This window comes from Diceros bicornis, chromosome 1 (genome assembly GCF_020826845.1).
Source record: "Diceros bicornis minor isolate mBicDic1 chromosome 1, mDicBic1.mat.cur, whole genome shotgun sequence".
In the NCBI taxonomy this organism is placed as follows: Eukaryota; Metazoa; Chordata; class Mammalia; order Perissodactyla; family Rhinocerotidae; genus Diceros; species Diceros bicornis.
In genome coordinates, this window is record NC_080740.1 from 25,283,025 (window position 1) to 25,307,076 (window position 24,052).

A 24,052-nucleotide genomic window follows, 5' to 3' on the forward strand; every position below is an offset into this window, starting at 1 on the left:
ACAAACATTCAGACCATAGCACTTGTATTATGACATTATTTCTAGTGAACTGTAATAGTTTCCTTGTCTGTCTCCTTTTCTACATTATTTGTTCCTTAGGGCTTTTTGGAAAATAGTAGATATTCAAATGTTTCCTGAATAAATAACAGGAAGAAAAAGGAAGGATGTATGGAAACTAAAGCAAAGCATGGAAATGAAGATTAGAAATGTGAGGTAGCTGTGAGAGAGGTATTAACATTAATTCTATAGTAATCTAGTAACTTTAACTCATTTCAAATACTCTCCATACTTGAAAAGCTGTGGAACTCATGATCTGTGGCTGTGCAGAAAAGTCAACTGGAGTTATTTAAAATGCATAAATTATTTGCATGTATTTACCCAAGATAATATGCAAATTATTTGTTAGTGTATATCTAAGATAACTGCAATAATCAGGATAAATTGTAATAGAGGGCAACCAGGAGATGCATTCGCTGGTAATTTGAGGGAGGTTGGATTTGGAACAAAAAGGAGAAAGTGGGTTGAGATGCATCTGGTTAGTTATTATAGAGTTTTTCTGAAAATAAAATAGTCAACAAATGTGAATTAGGAAGATTCAGTACTAATATCAGGATGGTATATACCAGTACACTCCACCAGTATACCTGGACCGGTTGTTACAGCTAGTGTGTATTTTGATTAGTTGATCCTTATGTCTTGCAGTTGTTAAATAGCTAAATATCTTGAATATCACCTCTGCTCCTACTCTTCAAAGTTCTTGAGTTCTTTTGTCATGAGCTCCATTGCCCATATTGGTATTTCTCTTCTATATTACAACATTTGTCTTTAATTTTATTTTTGGTAAAGATACTGTTAAATCTATATTTTTAAAATTACTTATACTCTGTCTTTTCTCAAATATGAGAAATACAGTAAAAGGTTGAAATTGGGTTGAAAGATATATTGGTAAGTTGCATTGTTCAGTATAATATAGAACATAGCATGAAAAATACTTCAGTCATAAATTGGGAATCTTATAGTAATTAAAATCTTATGAAATCATTTAGGTTTTCCTCAGTTACTTTTGAGAGATATTTATTGCTGTTTTCTTTAATACTCTTTTTTTCTATTAAAAAAAAGCATAGATTTAATGATTCTTAGAATAACATGAAGATATTGAGTCTTCTTATGAGATTTTGATTGGCATGTAATATTATTTTTTCTATGTAGCCAAATTGTGTTTTCTAAAGTAAAAGTGTTCAAATGTACTGTGGTTTGACTTTAGTTTATATTGTAATTTTATTATTCACCAGTCTTCTCAATAATATGACAAAAGATTAAAAAAAGTTTACCTTTCTGTACTGTTAATTTACATATATATGTGTACATGTGTAATATTCTATATAAGCCCCTACTCTCCCAGTTAATATGATAGTTTTAGTTTTAACTTTCTTTTATTACTGAAGTCTGTAGAACATTAATTCAAGTTAGGAACATGTTATATTTTGAGTAATTATAACCTTATGTTATCATTTATACATTATTTTCCCTTTCATTAGGCATATTAGACACACCTTGAATTTACATAGACTTATACAGAGTTTTTATAAAGTTTTTTGATAAACATTATCTTACGTTTTCCTCACCTCTGAGGTAAATAGATGATTTTACAGATATCAGAACTGATATGAGAAGAAAAGTATTTTAACTAGAGCAATATAGATTATGCTGAGGTAGCAAACAATCTCAATCTCAATGGTTTAAAGCAATAAAAGTTTATTTCTCTCTTATGAAAATTCAGTGGCAGGCTTGGACTGTCCTCCAGGACAGCTGTCCTCCATGTGGCAACTCAGCAATTTGGCTGGCCTTAATCTTATGGTTTTGCCATTTCAACATAAGCCCTCCACAGTTGTGAGTACTTGGTAAGAGAGACTAAGGGGCTCAGGGTTTTTGACTGCCTCAGCCTAGAAACGAGCCTAGCTGTGTGAAGAGCTGGAAAGTGAGTCTCTGTGTGTGGATGTGTTCCAGATTTGGCGAACACTAGGAATGTCTGCCATGTGAAGTGATACACCAAAGGTCATACAGCTGGATAGTGTCCAAGCTCCTGCAGAACTCAGAGTCTGAATTCTGCTTTTGGCATTCCTTCTGTATTGCTCAGTGAGTTCTTGAAGTGATTGATTGTATTTTTACTCTTTCATTGGGATGAATTTGCGTTTTACAGAATAGTAGAACAAATTCTTATTGATACTGAAAATAATAAGCGAGTAAATAAAGTTCTTGCAGTTAGTTTGGTCTGCATGATTTCCTGATGCTTTCTTATATATTATACACATTATAATGGATGCACATCTATACCGATTGCAAAACTATCCCGGCTCTTGAAAAAGTAATGCTGCTATATAAATTAACAAAATGTATTTACTATTTAATTGCCTGTCCTTTTTTCTTCTTGATCTTAACTGGCTTACTTATTCACAATGTATATATTTTCCTACTTCAGAGCTTCTGGCTTCTCCTACGTTTTACTTTCTTGTAATTTAGGTCTGCTATGACCCATCATTTCCTTTGCTATGCCTTGGAGTATCTTCATGAATCCTTTTCTTCCATCACCCCTTCAAACTGCCTCATGTTTGTGTTTGCATATATGTGCCTTTGTTTTCTCCATCAACTTCCTAAAGCAGACATTCTGATTGGTTTATCTTATCTTTGTAGACCAGGCCACATCATAGGTCACAATCCAATCTAGAGATTGACAGCCCTGGCTTAGTGGTAGGGCCCCAGTATGTAAACTAGCTAAAAGCAGCACTGCATTGATTGGCCACACTTCTACTGAAACCTGGGACTCTGAGGAGACCAGTTTAAAAGGTCATGTTCATGAATTTGGGTTGCTGAATCTCTGAGGAGAGAAAAAAGTGAAAAGGATGTGATGATCTAGATGGAGATGGGACTGCTGAGCTAAGCTGGAAAAACCAGTGCAGAATGAAACTGGGAAAAGTTAGTGGGCTTTTTTGTGGCACTGTGATTTTTTTATTGAAAACTACTAAGAAAAAAATGTGATTAAAAAGTTATTCAGAGTGAAGTGTTGCTAGTAGAACATGCCTGAAAGATTCTTAAGAAGAGAATCAGAAGGAAATATACATCTGAATGATGGAAGATTGGCAACCTAACTCAGAAGTTAAAATGTTAAGAGCCTTTATCAATTAGGAGGTTTTTACCTATAAGTAATAGAATATTCAATTAAAAGTGACTAACATAAGGAAATTGTTGTTGTTGTTTACTTATCGTGAATATGAGCAGGCTCAGGCTTGGTTCAGTGTCTTGGTGAGACTATCAAGAATTCTGGCTTTTCTATCCTTGTCTTCATAGGGTGACTGCCTCACCTTTAAGGATTGTGTTCTCACACAATAGTGTCTCAAACAGGAAAGAGGGAAGGAGGCCTGAAAAGAGGCCTTCTTTTCCTATGTTCTTTTTTTATCAGGGAGAAAAATCTTTATCAGAAACCCCATTACCAGAGTCATCCCCTTCTATCTCATTTGCCTGAACTGCTTCATCTGCTCAGCCCTAGTCAGTGACTGGCAAAAGGAAAATTATGTTTTCGTGATTGGTTTACACCGATTTTTTTGATCATTATGTATCTCTTAGAGCTGGGCCCAGTTGCTCTCTAAACAAAATCATGGTTCTGTTAAAGCAGAAGAAGAGGGTTTCCTTTTAGATAAACAAAAAGCAGATTCTGCTACTGTGATCAACACTAAGAGATGGCCTAACTAGAGGAACATGAAAGTACTTGTTAATGCACGTAGCTACCAAGTTATTAATTTTTACCACAAAAGGATGAACGAGAAAATACAGTTCACTCAAACAATATATCCAATCTGTTATAATGTAAGATCATTGTATTGGGGATCAGAAGACTGGGTAACTAATTTTGTGACCTTAGTTAAAATTACTTTGATTCGTTAGGGAGACAATATAGCCTAATGTTTAAGAACCCAGGCTTGGGGGTCGAGTTGCTTGTATTTGAATCCTAGCTCTACCATTTACTGTCTCAAATTTAATTTTTTCCAAGCTCTGCCTCTCTATGTATAAAATGAGGGTACTCACAGGATTGTCGTGAGGATTATATCAGGTAATGCTTGTAAGCTGCTTCCTGAAATATATGCACACTCGGTAAATACTAACTATTATTAGTAATTTTCTATATCTAGAGATGCTTTTGTAATATATTTTGGGGGTTTTACTATAATATATTTTCTAATACCTCCCCCACACCATACTCTGTGTGATATCTGACCTCAGAAACTATAATCAATAAGAGGGTAGGTCTGACAAAGCTAGAGATGGGGTGGGAGCTGGGGAGATTGTAAGAGAAATCTGCTGGAGGGGTTGGTCATAGAGCCAGTCAGAGGCGAGGTGAGAATGAGTCTTGGGGTGCTGGGTTGTAAATAGGACTTTAAAGTTGGTAAAGAGAAATAAACCCATGCTGAAGTCTGAGAAGTGGAGGTCAGAAGAATTATTGAGCCTCACGTCTCAAGCTTTAGGGTATAAAAGAGAACACAGAGATCCATGTAAAGACAGAGAGGAGAGATGACAAGGAAGCTATGTGCTATACACTTTCATATAGGATACTTCATAGCTAAGCTATATGACATTTACTTAGGATTTACTTCACCTGGGCCTCTCCACCAACATACCATCAAATAGGAGACAAATCCAAGAACTGATTGTGCTGAATTGCAGGGAGCTGGATGAGAAACAGGGTCTGTCAGAGAAAGCAACATTACAATTATCCTAAACATAGATGAACATGCATTTGATCTCTTCTTTTTTAACTTTTGTGTGTAGCAGTGAACATTTTACTGGAGATGAGCAGTGACAGGATACCTTTTTGGAGGAATCTTCTCTTTAGTGCTGCACTTGGTCAAGGTTGTGATGGTGACAGAGCTTGGTAACTGATAGGCCAATAGAGAGGACCCGAGAATAATTATGAAAAGAAGCCGAAAGAATTCAAAAGCACAGTAGTCCGAGAACTTCAATATAGGATCAGTAGCTCCTGAGAGCACCATTGCTTTACATCAAAGTTGAATAATCATGATGATCCTGAGAGATCAAAAGGTAGAATTAACTCATTTTATCCTGTATGATAAGGCAGGGATATCTCTAGCATTGGGTATGGTTCCATTAGAATGCTGAGAATTCGAAAGAAGAAAAACAGAAAGTCAGTTTGGCTTTTGAAAGGATAAACTTCAATTATTTAGAGAGTAAATGAAGGATAACTGCATGTTATAATATGGTAAATTTACATACCCAAAAGATAAAAATGAAACTCCTCAGCACAGGATGCAAGCTGAACATTGGTGGTTCTGATTTGGGTAGCATATGAGAATTACCTAAGCTTTACCCGGAACATCCTAAATGAGTATCTTAGAGGTCCTGGAGTGAGTGTGTGTTTAATATGTTTAATTGTTCTAGTACTTTTTTTTTCCTGAGCCAGAAAGCTGTTATCCATATTATGATTTAAAAATTGGCTAGCTCCCCTAGGTTTTGCTACGGTATGTTTCTGGAGATGATGTTCTTTCAGGCTTCTCTTATCCTAGAGGTGATGATTCATATATAAAATTATAGGTATCTTTGTTATACAGAGAAAATGTGAGATATATTGTGAATCCATACATTTCAGTTAATTAATTTATTTAACAGATATTAGGCATCTGCTTTATACCAGTCCCTGTGTGCTATAGATATAGTGGTGCGCGAGAACAAGTGTTTTTCCTGCTCCCATGAAACCAGTAGCCTATTAGGGAAGACGAATAGTTACACAAATTACTATACAAGTACATCGTTGATAAATACTTTAAAGAAGATTTACATGGGTGCTATGGGAGCCAATAATACCTGTTTGGAACCTAGCTAGGTAGATTACAGAAGGCTTTCCTAAGGAAGTGATACTTGAGCTGGAGCTGAAAGATGAATAGGCACTAACACAGCAATATTGTGGTGGGTGGGAAAGAGTGTGAGACTAGTGACAGAGAAACCATGGCCATTATAAAGGAATGAGAGAAGGCTTTGTGTCTGGAGTGCAGAAAAATGAAGTAGAATGTTGGGTGAAGAGCAAGGTGAGGCTAAAGAGATAGGTATGAGCTATCTTGTGTTGAACTTTGGAGGCCATATTGCAGAATCATTACTTAATGCTGAGCAGCAGAAAACCATTGGAGGTTTTAGAGGATGGAGGAGGGGTTAGTGGGTGACCAGAGTAGATAGTGGTAGACAGTTACGAAGCTATTTTAATAGTCAAGGCAATTGATGATAGCAGTGGTGAGCACTATAAGTGAACTTTAGTGATTCTCAGGAAGTAGAATCAATAGGACTTTGTGATTGTGGCAGACATGGAGGTACACTGATCAGACCTCCTTTTAAGAGACCCCGCTGTGGGAAACATAGTTGACTAACAGCGTCCAGCTGCCACAGCTTTGGATCCATCACAGCATCTATGTGAGGGCCATGATTCCTAGGCATGTTCCCAGCCAATTACTGAGTATAGCCAAACTCAGCCATCCTGACTGACAGAGGACTCCCTCCTCTAATGGGCAACGTTTGCTTGAGGGCATCCCATTGGCTTGGTCAAAACTTTCTTAGAATTGCGTTGCATTCTACTGCTCTTCCTACCCAATCATCCTTCCTTTCTACTCTCTTTCACACATGTCAGACCTGCATCACCCTCTGTAGGATCTCCTTATCTTCTCCTGCTCCCTCCCTCTTTATCTTTCAGAGGCCTTTCCCCTAATACGTCTCCTGCACTCTGTATTAGTTTGCCAGGGTTGCTATAACAAAGCACCGCAACTGGGTGACTTAAACAACAAAAATTTGTTGCCTTACAGTTTTAGAAGCTTGACATTCAAAATTAAGGTATTGGCAGGGTTGGTTCCTTCTGAGGGCTATGAGGGAATGTTCTGGACTAAGTATTTATGTCCTCCCCAAATTCATATGTGACTGTATTTGAAGATAGGGCCCATGAGAAGATGATAAAGGTTAAATGAGGTCATAAGGGTAGGGTCCTCATCCAATAATTCTGGAGCCCTTACAAAGAAGGGAAGCAACACTATAGCTCTCTCTCACTGCGCACACAAAGAAAAAGTCATGTTAATACACAGTGAAATGGCAGCTGCCTACAAGCCAGGAGAAGAAAGCTCAGGATGAAATCTACCTTGCTGGCCTCCAGAACGGTGATAAATAAATTTCTGTTGTTTAAGCCACCAAATCCATGGTATTTTGTTATAGCAGCCCAAGCAGACTAATATAAGGAAGGTTGTGTTCCAGGTTTCTCTCCTTGGCTTGTAGATGGTCATCTTCATGTTCACCTGGTATTCTCTTTATAGGTGTGTCTGTCTCCAAATCTGATCTTTTTGTGAGAACACCAGTCGTATTGGAATAGGGCCCACTCTAATGACTTCTTTTTAACTTGATTGACTCTGTGAAGACCTTATCTTCAAATAAGGTCACCTTCTGAGGAACTAGGGGTTAGAATTTCTACATAGGAATTTGGGGAGCAGACACAATCCAACCCATAACATACTGTTAGCTCTTATTGGTGTCTGATTCTTGAAGAACTTGAAATGACAACTGATGGATTGGTTTTTGGGAATGGGGGATAAAGATGAGAGAGATGTCAGATAAAAGAATTTTCACAATAAATTATATATCCAATTGGGTTGGATTTCTTAATGAAAATCATAGAGAGCTAAAATTGTGGCTCATTAATTTTTATTTATTATATTACAATGGCAAAATAATTAGTTTCAAAATCATTCTTGGTCCCTAATTCACTTTTTTACCCAAAATAGTCAAGATAAAAAATTTTGTATCAGTAGTTGTGCATTTATTTATTAAGCTTTACTTTGCTTTCTCATTATGTCTAATCATATAGGGGAGTGTATGTATCTAAAGTATACAGTAAATAATATATTCCTCAGTTCAGTTTTAAATGTGCTATAGAAGAAATTAAGGAATAATATTACTCATATTATTTCATACTTAATAATACTCTACAGGCATTCAGTTAAAAGAAAACAAAAAGAATAAAATCAGATGGGTACAGCAAGTTACATTGATCGGTTTTCTCCCTTTCATAGAGTAGTGAAAGGAAATGCAGTTTTATTCTGTTGTTTATTTTATGTGGCATCATACATTTTTATATAAAATTTTATCAAGCTTACTTTAGTAGTTTAGTTTTATTTTTCTACTGTAGTTTTTACGTGTTATTTAAACATATTCTTACCAACCTGAGTATAATGGATCATTGAGGAATCTGCATCTATATTAGACAGCTATTTGAATAATAACTTGAATACCTAGAAAGGATGTGATCAAGATCATTTACCTGTGCGTGCCATGTGATGAGTGAATGTAATTCAATGTAGTAAACCATATAGCTGATTTCTTTTGCCCTCTTAGGCTTCCGTATTTCCCTCTCTACCCATTTATAGATAAAGTGCTTATTTTTTTTTTTGTTAACTAAGAGCCAATAAAATTTGTTTTAAGATTGCAATATGCATTTACTATGTCTAGTAGAAAAGTGTGTGTATCTGTAATTATTTTTGTAATTATCAACACAGACAAGTGTGGGTGTCATAAGCTTAATAAAAACATTCATTTGTAGGAAAAGAACCATAGCAGTTAAAATCACATGAATTTTAAAGCCTCCTTTACTCTTTTGTTTAAAAATAATGTACACTGCATATTAAAAGATAAAAGTAGTCTTTTTACTTAAAATTTCAGTATATTTTTATATGTATTATATTTTGCACCTAGTATTTGTTAGTGTTTTAGGTAGATGGTTCATTGAATCAGCCCAATAATTTTAAAGCTTTACAAGTGTTTTTGGTGTTTCCTGAGAAAAATCACTGCATATGGATATATGTGTATGTTTTATTATATTTGATGTTTTTATGGCTATATAGCTGTCACAGACATGTAGCCATCACTGGCTATATATCTTTGGACTTAGGGAAGACGTTTTTGGGGAAATTGCATTTCAAATTTAAATTCAATTTAACAGTATACAGTTTTTTATTTGACTTATTCTTATGTAAATTTGTAACATTTACTAAAACACTAAATTCATTTAAATTAAACTGCATTCCCCAATTTATTTGGTGCCTAGCAATACACTTTCTCTGTATGTGAAATAGGTTCTCGTTTTTAAAGAGTTTGGATTCATGTTTGGAAGATAGTATTTATATACATGATTAAAGGACAATATAAGCTAGGATAAACAACAAAGTGCTCACACCAATGCAGTCAAATGTTTACACCATATGCAGATAAAGAAAATAGCATTATTAGCCAGATTAGTTTAACTACTCATTGAAAGATTGGGAATTCATTCAAGACATAATGAAAACCTTGGGAGTAGAGGAGTATCAGCTGAGATAAACTTCAAATGCCCTTAATTTCTATGTTCATATCATTCTGTTTTTAAAGACTGGCCAAGGTATCCTGTGACTGGCAATGACCAGGTTATTAGCATATTGACTATTTGGTATATAGTATATGACCTGGAAGAATCTGGTCTATTTCCGAAAATAATTTCACGTAGCATTAATTTCTTCTTTGTTAACTGAAAATGCCAGAATGTTTGGAAAGCCATATGGTTTAGAAAACTGAGCAACAGACTGGCAAAAGGGAAGAGGAGAAATTGTAACTCTGAATATCCTTAACTTATGCTACCAAGTGGTTTCACTCACTCTTGTGTATTCACTTTTTTAAATCAGAGGATTGCATGCAAATGTGGTTCAAAAGGATCAGTAGTGAACTATGACTACCCTGTACTTTCTATTCCTACTTCCAGAATCAATACTTGTGTCATTTCTGTTCCTGGTTTTTCTGTGAATTCTTTCCTAAGTTTAAATTAGAGATTGGCAAAATGTGGCCCATAGGCCAGATCCCATCCACTGACCTGTTTTTTTAAGGCCTGTGAGCCAAGAATGTTTTTTTTTACATTTGTAAATGGTTGTAAAAAATCAAAACAACAAAAATATTAAGATGAATATGGGACAGAGACCATATGTGATCTACAGAGTCTAAAATATTTATCTGTTCCTTTCCAGAAAAAGTTTAGACCTCTGGTCGACATGCGGTGTGTGTGAGTACGTTTGTGTGTGTGTGTGAATGCACACACATACATAAAAACATGCACGCATATATGTTAATTTAGCAACCTAAACATATTTAGTTTCTCACTATATAAAAAAGACCAGCTTATATTTCATACTGCCACCAATCTACCTCATTTTTGCTAGTTCTGATATTAGTATTAACTTTTACATTAGTTACGTCTGTAGTTTTAAATACTGTACTTAAACCTCTGTTTGCTGTTCCAGCACCTTTGGGTGGGCATATAGATAGATCTATAGGCAGTGATTAGTAGAAATTATCTTGATTTTTTTCCTGGCTTAGTAATATTTTCTACATTTTGATCACTGAAACTGGGTACTTTACACCCAGAAACTAGCACAATGCCTGACGCTTAGTGAGACTCAAATATTTCTTGAGTGTGTGTATTGTATGTATGTATGTATGTATGTGTGGGACAGTGTGTCTCCCAGGGGTCCCCACTGTCATGTTTGCAGAGGCTTGTATTGCTCTTTATAGTTGGTGCTGTAGTCATAGTATTTCTTACCACATTATGTGTATTTCTTATTATGTCAAACAGAGTGAATCAGAATTTAAGTAAACTTATTTGTTATTATTTACTGACATATGTTCTGTTTTTTTTTGTGAGGAAGATCAGCCCTGAGCTAACATCTGCCAGTCCTCCTCTTTTTGCTGAGGAAGACTGGCCCTGAGCTAACATCCATGCCGATCTTCCTCCACTTTATGTGGGACGCCGCCACAGCATGACCTGACAAGCCGTGCGTCAGTGCGCGCCCAGAATCCGAACCTGGGCCGCCAGCAGCGGAGCACGTGCACTTAACCGCTATCCCATGGGGCCGGCCCCTGTTCTTTTTTGTTTTTAAGCTCCTGTAGAGCTTAAAAATATGTGTAAAACATATTTTCCTATGGGTGGAGTTGAGGTTGTTGCATTGGAGGTGACTTAGGCATTGATTGCAGGGTGAGATTTGGATCACTGAGCCAGAATATGGTATCACTCAGACCCTCAACAAATATTTAAGGAGCGTCTTAATCAGTCGGACACTGCTACAAAGTATTACTACAGTGGTGAACAAGACAGGCATGGTTGCAGCCCTCATGGAACTTAGTGGGAGAGAGAGGCAAATAAGCACTCAAATAACCATATACATAAGCAAATAAAAATGCAAGTTGAGGTAAATAATTTGAAGGAAAAGGAAAAGTTATTTGAGAAGCAGAGAATAGGGTTCTAAATCATGAGACCCTTTCATATATATACAGATAGTAATTAATGTTTAGCACCCTAAAATATTTTCATTCTTCTAGAGCAGTGGTTCTCAAACTTTAGCATGCATCAAACTCACAAGGAATGTTTGTTGAAATGTGGGTTTCTGGGCTTCATGTTCAAAGTTTCTTATTCAGTAGGTCTGGGTGGGCATGAGGATTTAGATTTCTAATGAATTCCTAGATGATTGTGATTCTGCTGATCCAGGGAACCACATTTCAAGAACCAGTGATCTAGGATAGTGGTTTTCAGCACGTTGGAATCAGTTGTAGAACTTTAACAAAATATTGATGCTTAGGTCCTATCCCTGGAAATTCTGATTTAATTGTGTGGATATTTGTCCTGAGTGTGGAGCTTTTAAAAATATCCTAGGTGATTCTGATGGGCAGCCAGGATTGTAAGCTACCCGGTTAGAATTTGAGTACGTATATACATAGAGTTTCTTAGTGGGGAAGAAAATACCTCATCATGCACAGTGGTAAGAAGGCATGGAGGAGGTGGGGAAAAGGCTGGAATAGAAGGCTTCAGTAAAAATGTAGTACCTGAACTAAGGCTTAAAGGATTATCTGTCAACACCATAAGCTGAAAGAGAGAAGAGAGTGTGTCAGACAAAAGAAATAGTGATGGCTCACAAACATGTAGGAGTAGGTTTTGTTTCATAAACAATCACAGGTGGTAAATCAGTTGCTTTTCTGAAATATAGCCATTCTGATATTGAGTGCCTCCTGTGTCAGAAATGGGGATAACTTATTTTTAGTTTACAAATAAATATAAAATAAGGATTATCTATACCATATTCAAATAATTTTTTTATTCATTAATTGTTCTATTTAATAGGATGAGAAGAAGAAACCGAAAGACTAGGAGATACGGAGTTTTGGACACTAACATAGAAAACATGGAATTGACACCTTTAGAACAAGATGATGAGGAGGATGATAACACATTGTTTGATGCGAATCATCCTCGAAGGTAAGTGTTGAGCAGTTTAATTCCATGAATCAGGAGGCAAGTCCATGATAAGTAAATTGAAAAAATATAGTAGAATTTCATTTAAATAGTTTTTATCCTAACAGATTTTATTCAATTCTGTTTAATAAAGTTCTTTGCGCTACCCAACCAATAGCTCACATTCACATTGCTTTGCTAAAATAGACATAAATAATAGAATACCATCCCAAAAAGAAATCTTTATTATAGATCTCTTTGCAGAGCCTTGTCCTGTTAACTGCTGCATACTGGTGAGATGCATTACCTGTGTGTGTGTGTGTGTGTGTGTGTGAGAGAGAGAGAGAAATATTAGTAAACTTGATTTTCTTTTTGCATTCTGAAGATATTTTGATTTTAGTCTGGGTTGTTCTATTTGTAAACAGTGCTCTCTGTCAAAATTGTGGGACTAATGGTCTGTGTTCTAATAGTGTAGTTATAATGTCTACTCTCAAATCTGTTCTCACTTTTAAGTTAAGGCCTTTCTCACTTTTATAATTATTATATAAATATCATTTATAATATTAAAATATTAATAAATAGTAAACATATAAATAAAAATATAGTAAATAATAAGTCTCACTTTTTATATAATTCTTATTTTCTGAAAAGCTTTTATAGTATTTAATAAGTATAGTATTTGTAGTATTTTAAAAAGCTAAATGCGTATGAGGCACCTCTTCTGTAAGTACGCAGAAAGAGAAGACAAAAAAAGAAGTTGTTAGCTTAGGAAGTCAGGGTTGTTTCCAAAGAAGAGCTGAATTTGAACCCCAGTTAATCTATTTCAAATGTGCTTGACTAAAGACACAGGCGTTATAGGCAGAAGCAACTACTCAAAGTTTAGTAGTTGTGAACGATGATGTTGTTTAGGGAACGCAAGCAGCAAAAAATGTCTAGAACGCAGCCTGGAACGTTGTGTGTGCATGTGTATTTACACGTGCAAGGTTGAGAGGATACAGGGATGTGCGAGTTTTTTGAGGGAGATACAGAGTTTTGTAATGTGTTAAGAAGTTTATTACCCTTCTGTTGTTGGAGACCTATTGATGCCATTTGTCTAGAGTGTATGGGATTAGATAATCAGATTTGTGTTGTAGAGTGATACTTCTTGTGGTAGTGGGGAAGGTGGCCCAGGAGAGATGAAGAGGGACAGAACTAGGGAAGGTAGGAGGGGCATAAAGAAGGGGACAGTTTCCATGACATATAATTACCTGTAGCTATCTTTTATTCTATATCCTGCCTCATCACAGACTTTTCTTCAATATGCATCCCTCTCTTATGCCCCACTTTTCATGAATTTTGCGTTCCATTAGGGAACGAGACATTAATCAGCGTTATATAAACAGAGAAAGAATAAGTATAGGGTGATGTGAGAACTTATAGCGGGGACATAAAACACTTAACCAAAAACTAATGGTCCAGAAAACCTTCTCAGAAGTGATATGTAAATTGAGACCTGAAAAATGAGTAGAAATTAGCAAAGTGAAAGGTCGATATAGGGGCAAGTTGGAGAGAGAACGGCAGGCACAAAGTACCAGAGGCAAAAGAGAGTGTAGAATATTCAAGGAACTAAAAAAAGTTAAATAGATGCTATATTAATATACATGAGAATAAATGAATGAGTGAATGAATGATTTTTGAGCTTTGAATGCAAAGGTAAGAGTGATGGGTAAGGTAGAACAAAGAAATCAGAAAGCAGATCCTGATCCATATTAATCAGTTTGGAATTATTCTACATGTTATGAAAAGCCACTTGGAAAAATTTAAGACAGAGAGAACATAATCCAAGTTGTTTTTTGAAGATTACTCTGCATGGATTGGAGAAGAGTAAGATAAGAAGTAAGATGATCAGGAAGAAGACCAGCTAGATGGTGCAAGTACATGGGGTGGCCTGTACTAGAGTGATGATAAGAAAAGTAGAGAGGAGTAAATTATTCTAGAGGCTTTGAAAGGTATTATGTGAACAAGATTTAAGCATTGTGTTTGGAGAATAATGAAGGGAGAAATCGTAATAATAATGGAGATGCAAATTTCAGGGGTAGTGATGATGATAATTATCCATGATAATTGATAATGAAATCTTGAGTTTTTAGTAGTATGACACCATTTACTTAAAAAATACTTTAATATAGATATGTCTAGATAATATAAGGAGAACAGCAAATTGTTAACTGTGCTTACCTATTCATTCATTCATTCATCCAATAAATGAATGATGTAGCAGCTATTTATATAGCAACTCTTTAGTGCTAGGCACTGGTCTAGGTGCTTGGGACACCTTAGAGCAACAAAACAGAAAAGGAAAAAAAAAAAAAGTCCTGACTTTGTGAAGCTTAGCTTCTAGTGGGGAAAAGGTAAGATTGGGAGATTGACAGTTCATTTTCATTTTCACTTTTCCTTCTATATCCTTCTATGTTGTTTGATTTTTTTCTTCCATCAAAGAGCATATGTTCATGCATTACTTTAAAAAAAAAAACTTTTTGGTGGGGAATAATTTCAAATCTTCAGAGAAGTTACAAGAACGAAAATAGTAAAGGGCCGGCCCCGTGGCTTAGCGGTTAAGTGCGCGCGCTCCACTACTGGCGGCCCGGGTTCGGATCCCGGGTGCGCACTGACGCACTGCTTCTCCGGCCATGCTGAGGCCGTGTCCCACATACAGCAACTAGAAGGATGTGCAACTATGACATACAACTATCTACTGGGGCTTGCGGGAAAAAAGGAGGAGGATTGGCAATAGATGTTAGCTCAGAGCTGGTCTTCCTCAGCAAAAAGAGGAGGATTAGCATGGATGTTAGCTCAGGGCTGATCTTCCTCACAAAATAAATAAATAAATAAATAAATAAAACTGTTAAAAAAAAAAAAAGAAAATAGTACAAAGAATATCCTGTAATTTTTTTATCTAGATTCATCTATTCTTAACATTTTACTTCATTTGTTCTCCTGTGTGCTCTCTTTCTCATAATAAACAGAAGAATGTATCTCTTTTGTTTTATATTTATCTGATGTTTTGATGTTTCCTTATGATTAGATTCAGGTTATGCATTCTTAGCTGAAATATACATAGGTCATTCTGTATCCTTCTCAGGATATCATATCTGGAGACACACGATGTCCATCTATCCTTCATTAGCAGTAGTAATTTTGATGCACCTGTTCAAGGTTTTGCCAATTTCTCCAGTAGGTTACTGTTAATTTCCCCCTAGGTCTAGCGCTCATTCTTAATGATTCTTGCCTGATCTAATCTTCACTATGGTAGTTGCAAAATAATGATGTTCCAACTTCAACATTTTCTCATATTTACCAATCAGCATTGATGTTGTACTCTAAGCAAGAGCCTTTCCTCATTCGTTCTGAATTTATCTCTTTATTTATTGACACTGTGGAATCAGGATTTTCTCTTTTTTCAAAGGTTTATAATTCATTGCTGTGCTTGCCAGCGGGAGCCTCTTCAAGCTGGCATCTGCGCCCTTGTGACTTAGTCCCATTTTTTCTCAGGACTCCCCTTACTTTCTGGAACATAAGATGTTCCACGCTCATTTTATGTCTACACTGCCCCAGCCGTGGAATCAGCCATTTATCCAAGGAACCTTTGTTCCTTTGAGTGGGCACTAAGTGAGCTCTTTGCTAATGGGTTGTCCTTGCTTCTTGGCCGTTTCAGCAGACAAGTCTCTGAAATGTATGCATGCACACACACACATCCGTATACGTGAATACTCACATGTATATGCATACTTTAGGTGTTATTACTTCGTATTTCCAATTCTGCCATTCCAGTGTATCCCCACTGGGTTCTTTCTTGCCTTCTTCCTTTTCCATAATTGTGTTCTCCTTATTTTGTCATGAGAATGACTCCCAACAGCATTCTGGCTCCCAATAACATTAACACATTTACTTCATTTGCTCAATCCTATAATAAAACTAATACAGTTTCAGCATTGCTGTGCCTATAACACTGAAATAAACAAACATACTAAGAAGAGTTTAGGATTTTGTTTGCAGTTTTCTCCTCACAACCCCATCCTGCCCAAGACTAAGAGTATACAGTCAGATACTGTAAGTGATTTGGCTTAGTTCTTGTTTTCCTCCCCTCTTCAATGTTGTTATAGTAGTCATTTGAAATATAATTTAAGTCATTTGAGTTTGCTTTCTGTTTTAGATTTCCCTTCCCCTTCTCATTTTTATTGTTTTTTTAATATGAAAAACATTAATATGCTTCTAAAAGTAAAAACTACAAAAGATGTTTTTAGATATATAGACACATACACTCAGAAAAGTATCACTCCCACTTGTATCCCTTCCACTGCATTCTCCCCACCTCACCCCTTGTTAATAATCAGTTTCATTATTTTCTGGTTTATCTTTCCTGTGGTTCTTTTGATAAAAGTTGGCAGAAATATGTATTTCTTATGTTTATCTTCTTTCTTACATAAGAGGTAAGCATACAGTGTATGCTCTTTTTTACTTTTTTTGTTGCACTTAGTAATATCTCTTATAAGTCATGCTATATAAGTTCATAGAGATATTTTTCATTTGTTACAGCTGCATAGTACTCCATGGTGTGCAGATACTATGGTTTATTCAATTAATTGCGTAACCTTTGACATTTAGGTAGTTTTCAATTATTTTGCAATTACATATTATACTACAATGAATAACCTTGTATATATGTATTTTTGTATTGTTGGAGTATTTTGTGTTGTTATGTATTTTCAGGGTAAATTTCTACCAGTGGGATTATGGGTCAAAGGCTGTGAAGTCAGTTTTGACCATGAGAATGGGAGATGCCGCTGAGATATCTCAGTGGACATAGCAAATTGGATGGATTCATTTTCTCGTTAAAAAAAATGATCAACTGCCTGCCATGTGTCCCCAGGCACTCTACTAAGCTCTGGGGATACAATAATGAACAAAATTGGACAAAATGCCCAGCCTCATGTAGTTAACAATTTAGTAGATATTCGTAGGCCAGAAGTAGAGAACCAAGCAGTATTAGCTGGACTTGGGATTCCCCATTATTGTTTTTGACCTTGCCAAAATCAGGGTAACATTCTTCTCTAGGCTAGAACGACTTTTGCCTCTTTTAAAATGAACAAGATGGATATTTCAGTACATCAAGAATCAAGACCAAACAGTTTTTCTATTCTCTTTTTATATTCTTCTTCAAACAAAATTACACATCATTTAAATAACACCTACACTGTGTCTAGACCTCTGCTGTGATTTTCTTCAAAATCTATGCAGGTATGGACCCCTTTTTCTGTCTCTCATTTTGGGGAAGGTGGACACATTTCTCTTCTACTAATGGACAGCAGTTTCAAAGAAGTGTGGGTAGAGGCGTGTTTATGTTCCTATTACCTTCTGTAGCTTAGAGATTATTTCCTGTGATGAGATATAAAATCCAAACTCTCTTACTTCATTTGAAGCTGATTCAATGGGCAGGACTCTTTCTGATCTTGTTGATGTTAGAGATTAAGCATGCATTATACCATCAATTTATTCAACATTTCAAATTTATCCTATGGGAAAGATGCATATAAATCTTGTTGTGAGTCATTTTAACAACAGGTGATAATCACATATAATGCCATTTGTTTCTCCCAATAAAGGGGAAAATCAATACTTATACAGAGAGTATATTATGAGTCTTTTTAGGCCCTGAAAGAGGACTTTCATCAAGAGCTTCCCAGAACAGCCGTGTAAATGGTAGAAGAAACCAAGGGAATTGAGGTTAGTGGTAAAGAGAATATCTTCAGAGAGATAAGTTCAGGGGTCCTATTACTGAGCCCAGGGGCGGAGCCTGGATGGAGTGGAGTAACAGAACTGCAATAGGAGTGATTGTAATAGTCACTTGTTAGTAAATACCTACTCTTAGTGCAGGATGTACCAGACACTGTGCTAGTTCCTTGTACTGTGAAATCAAGACAGTCTTGCAAAGTAGTTCCTATTGCTCTTATTTTTTTTTTATAAGGGGGTTTTGTTTTGTTTTGCAGAGAAAGATTTGCCCTGAGCTAACATCTGTTGCCAATCTTCTCTTTTCTTTTTTCCCTCCCGAAAGCCCCGTCCATGGTTGTATATCCTAGTTATGAGTCCTTCTAGTTCTTCTTTGTGAGCCACTGCCACAGGCTGGCAACTGACAGACAGGTGGTGTGGTTCTTTGACCACCGGGAACCGAACCTGGGCCTCTGAAGCAGTGAGAGTGCTGAACTTTAACAACTAGGCCACCAGGGCTGACTCCCTATTGCTCTTATTTTAACGATAGGAAAACTGAGGCTCAGAGAGTTGAAGTAGTTTAGGCTTCTCTACCTACTGCAATCTCATTCCATTTTTTAAAATATTTATTTGACTTGCACCTATAAAGAGAATAATTCTAAATTCTGTTCATTCTGTCTTCTATAACCATCACTTACTATTACTCTTTATTTTCAAATGAGGACTCTAAAAATGAGGAATATAAAGATTATGATTTGCCTATGTTGCCAACTGCAATGTAGAATCATATTAGTCTACGGTATGACGGTTGGTAATTCTTGTTGGATCATCTCTTACTGATGATGCCTTCATTGTTTAAATGCTTTCTAAAATTAGTTCCTCTTCATTTTCCAAATTCTATCCACAAAATAACAGGAAGTAAGTCATTTCCAGAGAGGTAAACGAATTTCCTTGCTTACAATTCTATCACAGTATAAAACTACCCTTTGGTAGTCAGCTCTTTCTGAGAGGGGTATTTTTATCATGGCTTTTAATACATCAAAATTTTGATAATTGTTGTTGGTAGTTGGGATTTGGGGTAATTATTTTCACTGTTTCTTTGTATTAGATTGAACCATATGAAACTGTCAATATATGGTTTAATCTTGATTTCCTAAAGGAAATTTATTGTTTCATATAACAGATGTCGCAGCTAGGGCCGACTCCAGGCACAAGACATCAGGGCCCTGGCTCCTCTTCTCCATGATCCCGTTGGTTAGTCCCATCTTCATGTGTTGGCTTCATTTTTAGGCTGATAATAGAATGGTGACAGCAGTTCGTATAATCACACCCAAAATGGTAACTCAGTGGAAGTTAGGGACTAGCTCTCTTGTGTGTCTTTCTTAGGATTTAGAAAAGTTTCCTCAGGAACTCTTAACAGAGTTTTTTGTTTTTATTTTTCATATCATTGGTAATCAATTCTAAACTAAACCCTGGGGAGAAAAATGGAAGTACCATGATTAGCTCAGAATTATACCCCATTTGGGGTTGAATGGATATTAAAGAGTTAACCACTCTTACCACTATATCTAGTAATTGAAGCATTGAGGTTAGTACAGTCAAATTGGGAAAATTTGTAGGTATGTGGAAAAAAATAACTTGAGCAGCTTGGTTAGTATAACTTCTCTTGAATTTGCTATTGATATCCTAATTTTGTATATTAGAGGTGATTTTTTGTTTAATTAATGAAACCTTTTGCACAAAGGAATTATAAAAACTGAAAAACAATTATTAATTCTTTAACCTTTGTGTAGGATGTTTCAGTCCTTTTGGATAGAAAAACTGATGGGGAATCAGAGATAGCATATACTGACTAAAAATTACCTTCATTTTTCTCAAAGAAAAATATTAGAAACAAATACTCATAACTAGTCTCAAAAATGCAGTTTAAAACAGTCCTTTACAACACAGAACAAGTGGGAGCAATACTTTCTTGCAGTTTGATATCTACTGAACAGTAAAATTATTATTTTATAATGATGTACACTAAAGGACATTTTGACAATCTTGGTAGCAGCTTTTAAAAGCTAGTACTTCTGTCACTTCAAGGCTATTCTAGTAGTTTTTTGCCAAGTATGTAATTTAAAAAACCTTAAATTTGCTTTTTAGTTACTTCTGTTCTGCTTCATTAAATTTCATTACATTTGTACTGAATGTTACTTGGCCACAAAATATTTTCTGGTTATTAACGTCAGGATATCAGAATCAGAAAGCAGATTTGATACAAGTGTTTAACTAAAAACCCTCATTAAGAAGATCTTATTCAAACAGTTATCAATTTGAAAATAGTTCTAATTTCTAAAACAGTACTTTCAATGTAGAGCATAATATATTATCAGAATAAGTAAGTTTATTCAAAGTAAATAGAATATAGGAATGTGTCAAAGCACTGATGTTTATCTTAGATAGAAATTGGTATTTTAGGATGTCCAGTGGTGTGTTACTAATAAGATGGTCTGTATATCCACTTAAAGGGAACTATAGTGTCTTTCTCATTACTTAAACAGGTAATAAAAGAGAACCTTCATCAAGGGTTTTTTTATTTTTGTATGCTTTACTTTTCTGAGGACATTGAGCCTTAGAAGAAAATTTGCCTTGCTCCATTAATAAGTAGACATCATAATGTGCTTATTAAGAATGTGAATCATTCGTATATTATTTTACCAAATGTTATGTAACATCAAATTCTGTTTGGTAATGCTATTTTCTCATGTCAGTGCATGATCTAGAGTTGTCCTGTCTAATTTGATAGCCACTAGCCACAGGTGGCTCTTGAACATTTGAAATGTGACTCATGTGACTGAGGAAATGAATTTTTAATTTTATTTAATTTTAACCAATTGAAAGTTTAAATTTTCAGATGTGGCTAGTGACTATTGTGTTAGACAGCACAGACTGAGAGCAAAAGTGTTTGATTGATCTCGTTAAACTAATTCTATTAAATGAAAACTCTTTTAGAACAGTTGAATTACAAGTTTCTGTTCAAATAGTATTTGATCCATTTAATAAATTGCTTACTGCTTTGGTTCAGGATTTATATTCCACTGTGATTGTTTGGATTGCTGACTCTCTAAGGTATATAGTGGGATAGATGGACGTGGGAGGTGAAGCATAACCACCCATAAGGTTGATTTATGTGAATGGGGTTGAGGACAATACAGGGACAAAGACCTCAAGTTTTTGGACAGGAAAAATCCTAAACACAATTATTAAGGCATTAACCTTTCCCAGCACTCTCAGATGGTGTTCATTCTCTAAAATCCACAGACATTGTGTCTTCTTTAAAAGGACCTGGGAAAAAAATTTTCAGGAATCTAATATTGGCAAATTTATTTAAATGAACAAAGAGTAACAATACTTTTGACTGCACTAGGATGGTTTTTCCTTTCAAACTTGATTTGGATTTATAGCCATTTTGATAGTTTAAGGTTTTCTGGGTTAGCTTTTAAGTTGTCCTTGAAAATAATGTCTATATTTTTATTATTATATCATTGTATAATGTGTAGAGACAGAGTATTCTTATGGCTTGAGAAATACTCTAACTGAGGTTTCCATAAAATGTATTAATACTACATACTTGCTTTATCTCATAGAAAAGCATGATAATTTTTTTTCTTGTAGTAATTTTATTTAATGTGAGACCTGCCCTCTTAAATTTTTAGGTGCACTATACAGTGTTGTTAACCATAGGCACAAAGTTGTACAACAGATCTTGAGAACTTACTCATCTTTCATAACTGACACTTTATACCCGTTGAGTAGCAATTCCCCATTTTCCTCTCGCCTCAGCCCCTGGCAACCACCATTCTACTGTCTGCTTCTGCAAGTTTGACTGTTTTTTACTACAAGTAATAGAGAACCTAGAATTACAGAGACTGAGAAGTTTTTCTCACATCATAAGAAGTCTACAGTAGTTGGCTCCTGGTATTGATTCAATGGTTCATGACAGGGTCTACATTTATGCAATTTTCTTGAACCTTTCCTCTTGCTTTTCTTATCCTGGTTATATGGCTGCTATAGTTTCAGCCATTACATCTGTGTTCCAGGCAACAAGAGGGTGGAGACAAGAACATACCACACCTGTCTCTTTATCAGGAAATCAAAATTTCTCAGAACTGTCTACTTCCTCCCAACGGATTTACCCTCTTCACTCACACGCACAAAAAAATCAAAATTTTTATTAGCAAACAAAAAGGAGAGAATAAATGTTGAGTAGACAGCTTATAATATGTCACCATGACTATTCAAAATATTTTCTGAAGGTTAAATTTGGCTACTGGGAAGAGAAAAATGTCTGGGTTTTGGGGAGAGTCACTGAATGAAGGCATGAATTCTGAGGAATTATTGTTCATGAGTAGCAGTTTTGCAGAGTAGTGAGAGGTATCCAGGACAATAGGATTATAGGGTAGAGCATAGAGCTTGCCAAAAGTATGCTGCTGCTGCTGCTATTTGTTTGTAGGAGTAGGAATCTATTGTCATAATCAGAATAGTTTTTTCTTAGTGCAGTGGGAAGTCTGTAAATGGTAGAACAATAGAGCATTTGACATCTGATTTAATCTTTAGATTCCAATGACTAAACTTTCATGTATGAGAAGTATTGTGGTAAAAGAAATAGCACCAGAATATGATTATGTAGACTCAAGTGCTTCTTGAGCTTCTGTCACTGATAACTGAATGACCTTACTTCACTCCATTGTATCTTGACTCTTCCGCCTTACCAGGTCACTCGACAAATAATGTGGTTGCACTGCATCTCCAAACTCCCAGCTTTTGGGCTCTGTAGGTTGTGGTTTCATCTTGAAGACTTCATAAAAAGACATCCTTAATCTTCTCTTGGAAACTGTTTTATCCCCTTATTAAGAAAAAGGACTTTAGATCATCTGGTAAATAACTGACCGAGATGATACTAGAATTCAGGCTTCCTTCTAGGCCAAGTTTTTTTGTCCTCTGAATGATTTCTATGCTTTATTTGTGGTTCTGTAATAAGAGAGCAGGGGATTATGTTTATTATTTTTCATCTTTTTTGGTTTTTGTCATAACCATTATTCCCAGTATCAAACAATTTTCCTGGCAGATAATAAGATCTCAATATATATTTGGTGATGAAATGAATGAATGTCATTTTAAAAAATATAGTTAGCTATTAAAGTTAGTAGCACACACAGCCCAATATGTCGCATACCCTGTTTTAAATACTTTGGAATCCACCAAGGCATTAAATGTTGTGGGTACCTATGTCTGTTTTCATGTGAGACTATACATTTAAAATAGATTTGTCTGTAGTGGTTCTACATGTCACTACCATAGAATGTGGTTGAACAAGGATGTAACATTCTTAACTTTTTTGAGATCTTAAATTCTAATGGTGAAGAACTTGAACTTGTCAATTTCAGTAGTTATTTCCAGTTTAAACATTGTGAATTCAAGATTTAAACATCATTAAGTAAGGATTCTCCACACTCCTTTCCCCATTTATACCATTATTCGTTTAATCCAAGACACTATTAATTTTAAGAAATAAAAAAAAACACTGTAAATATAATTATGAAATAATATATTTTTATATAACAAAAGAATCATGCACACCAACCTGTCAGTACTTTACATTTTTCAACCGTTCTAAAGAAGAATTTGGCAATTTCTTCTGCCTTCAAATGCATTGCTTGGTGTGTAATAGTTTCTCAGAACAGAAATTAGTGAAGTTTCATCTGCCTGGGACATCTTCCCATTTTAAAAGACATGATTGTTTCTTTGCAAAAATATGGAACAACACCATTGTTCCAGTGATAAACATTTGTTTCACTGATACCAAATTATAACCTACTATACTCTTTCATCTCTTTCTACATATACAATAACTTTTGCTTCAGTGATGATGCATGATATTATCTTTTTGAAGGCATTTTAAACATCATTAAACTCATTCTTTAT

The 24,052-nt window shown here is 35.5% G+C and overlaps 1 protein-coding gene across 3 annotated transcripts in view; it reads left to right on the top strand.

Moving 5' to 3' along the window:
• Positions 1 to 24,052, top strand: part of FAM174A (family with sequence similarity 174 member A) — a 66,101-nt gene that overhangs the window by 8,140 nt on the left and 33,909 nt on the right. For 2 of the 3 annotated variants that reach the window (XR_009217464.1, XR_009217458.1), the window contains exon 2: positions 12,227 to 12,361. Coding sequence is in view for 1 of the 3 variants with exons in the window: in XM_058535623.1 (XP_058391606.1) it covers positions 12,227 to 12,365 (139 nt within the window). In the remaining 2 variants the exon portion in view is untranslated. Of the gene's footprint in view, positions 1 to 12,226; positions 12,366 to 24,052 lie in introns of those variants that run through there. The other variant, XM_058535623.1, reaches the window with a different exon arrangement.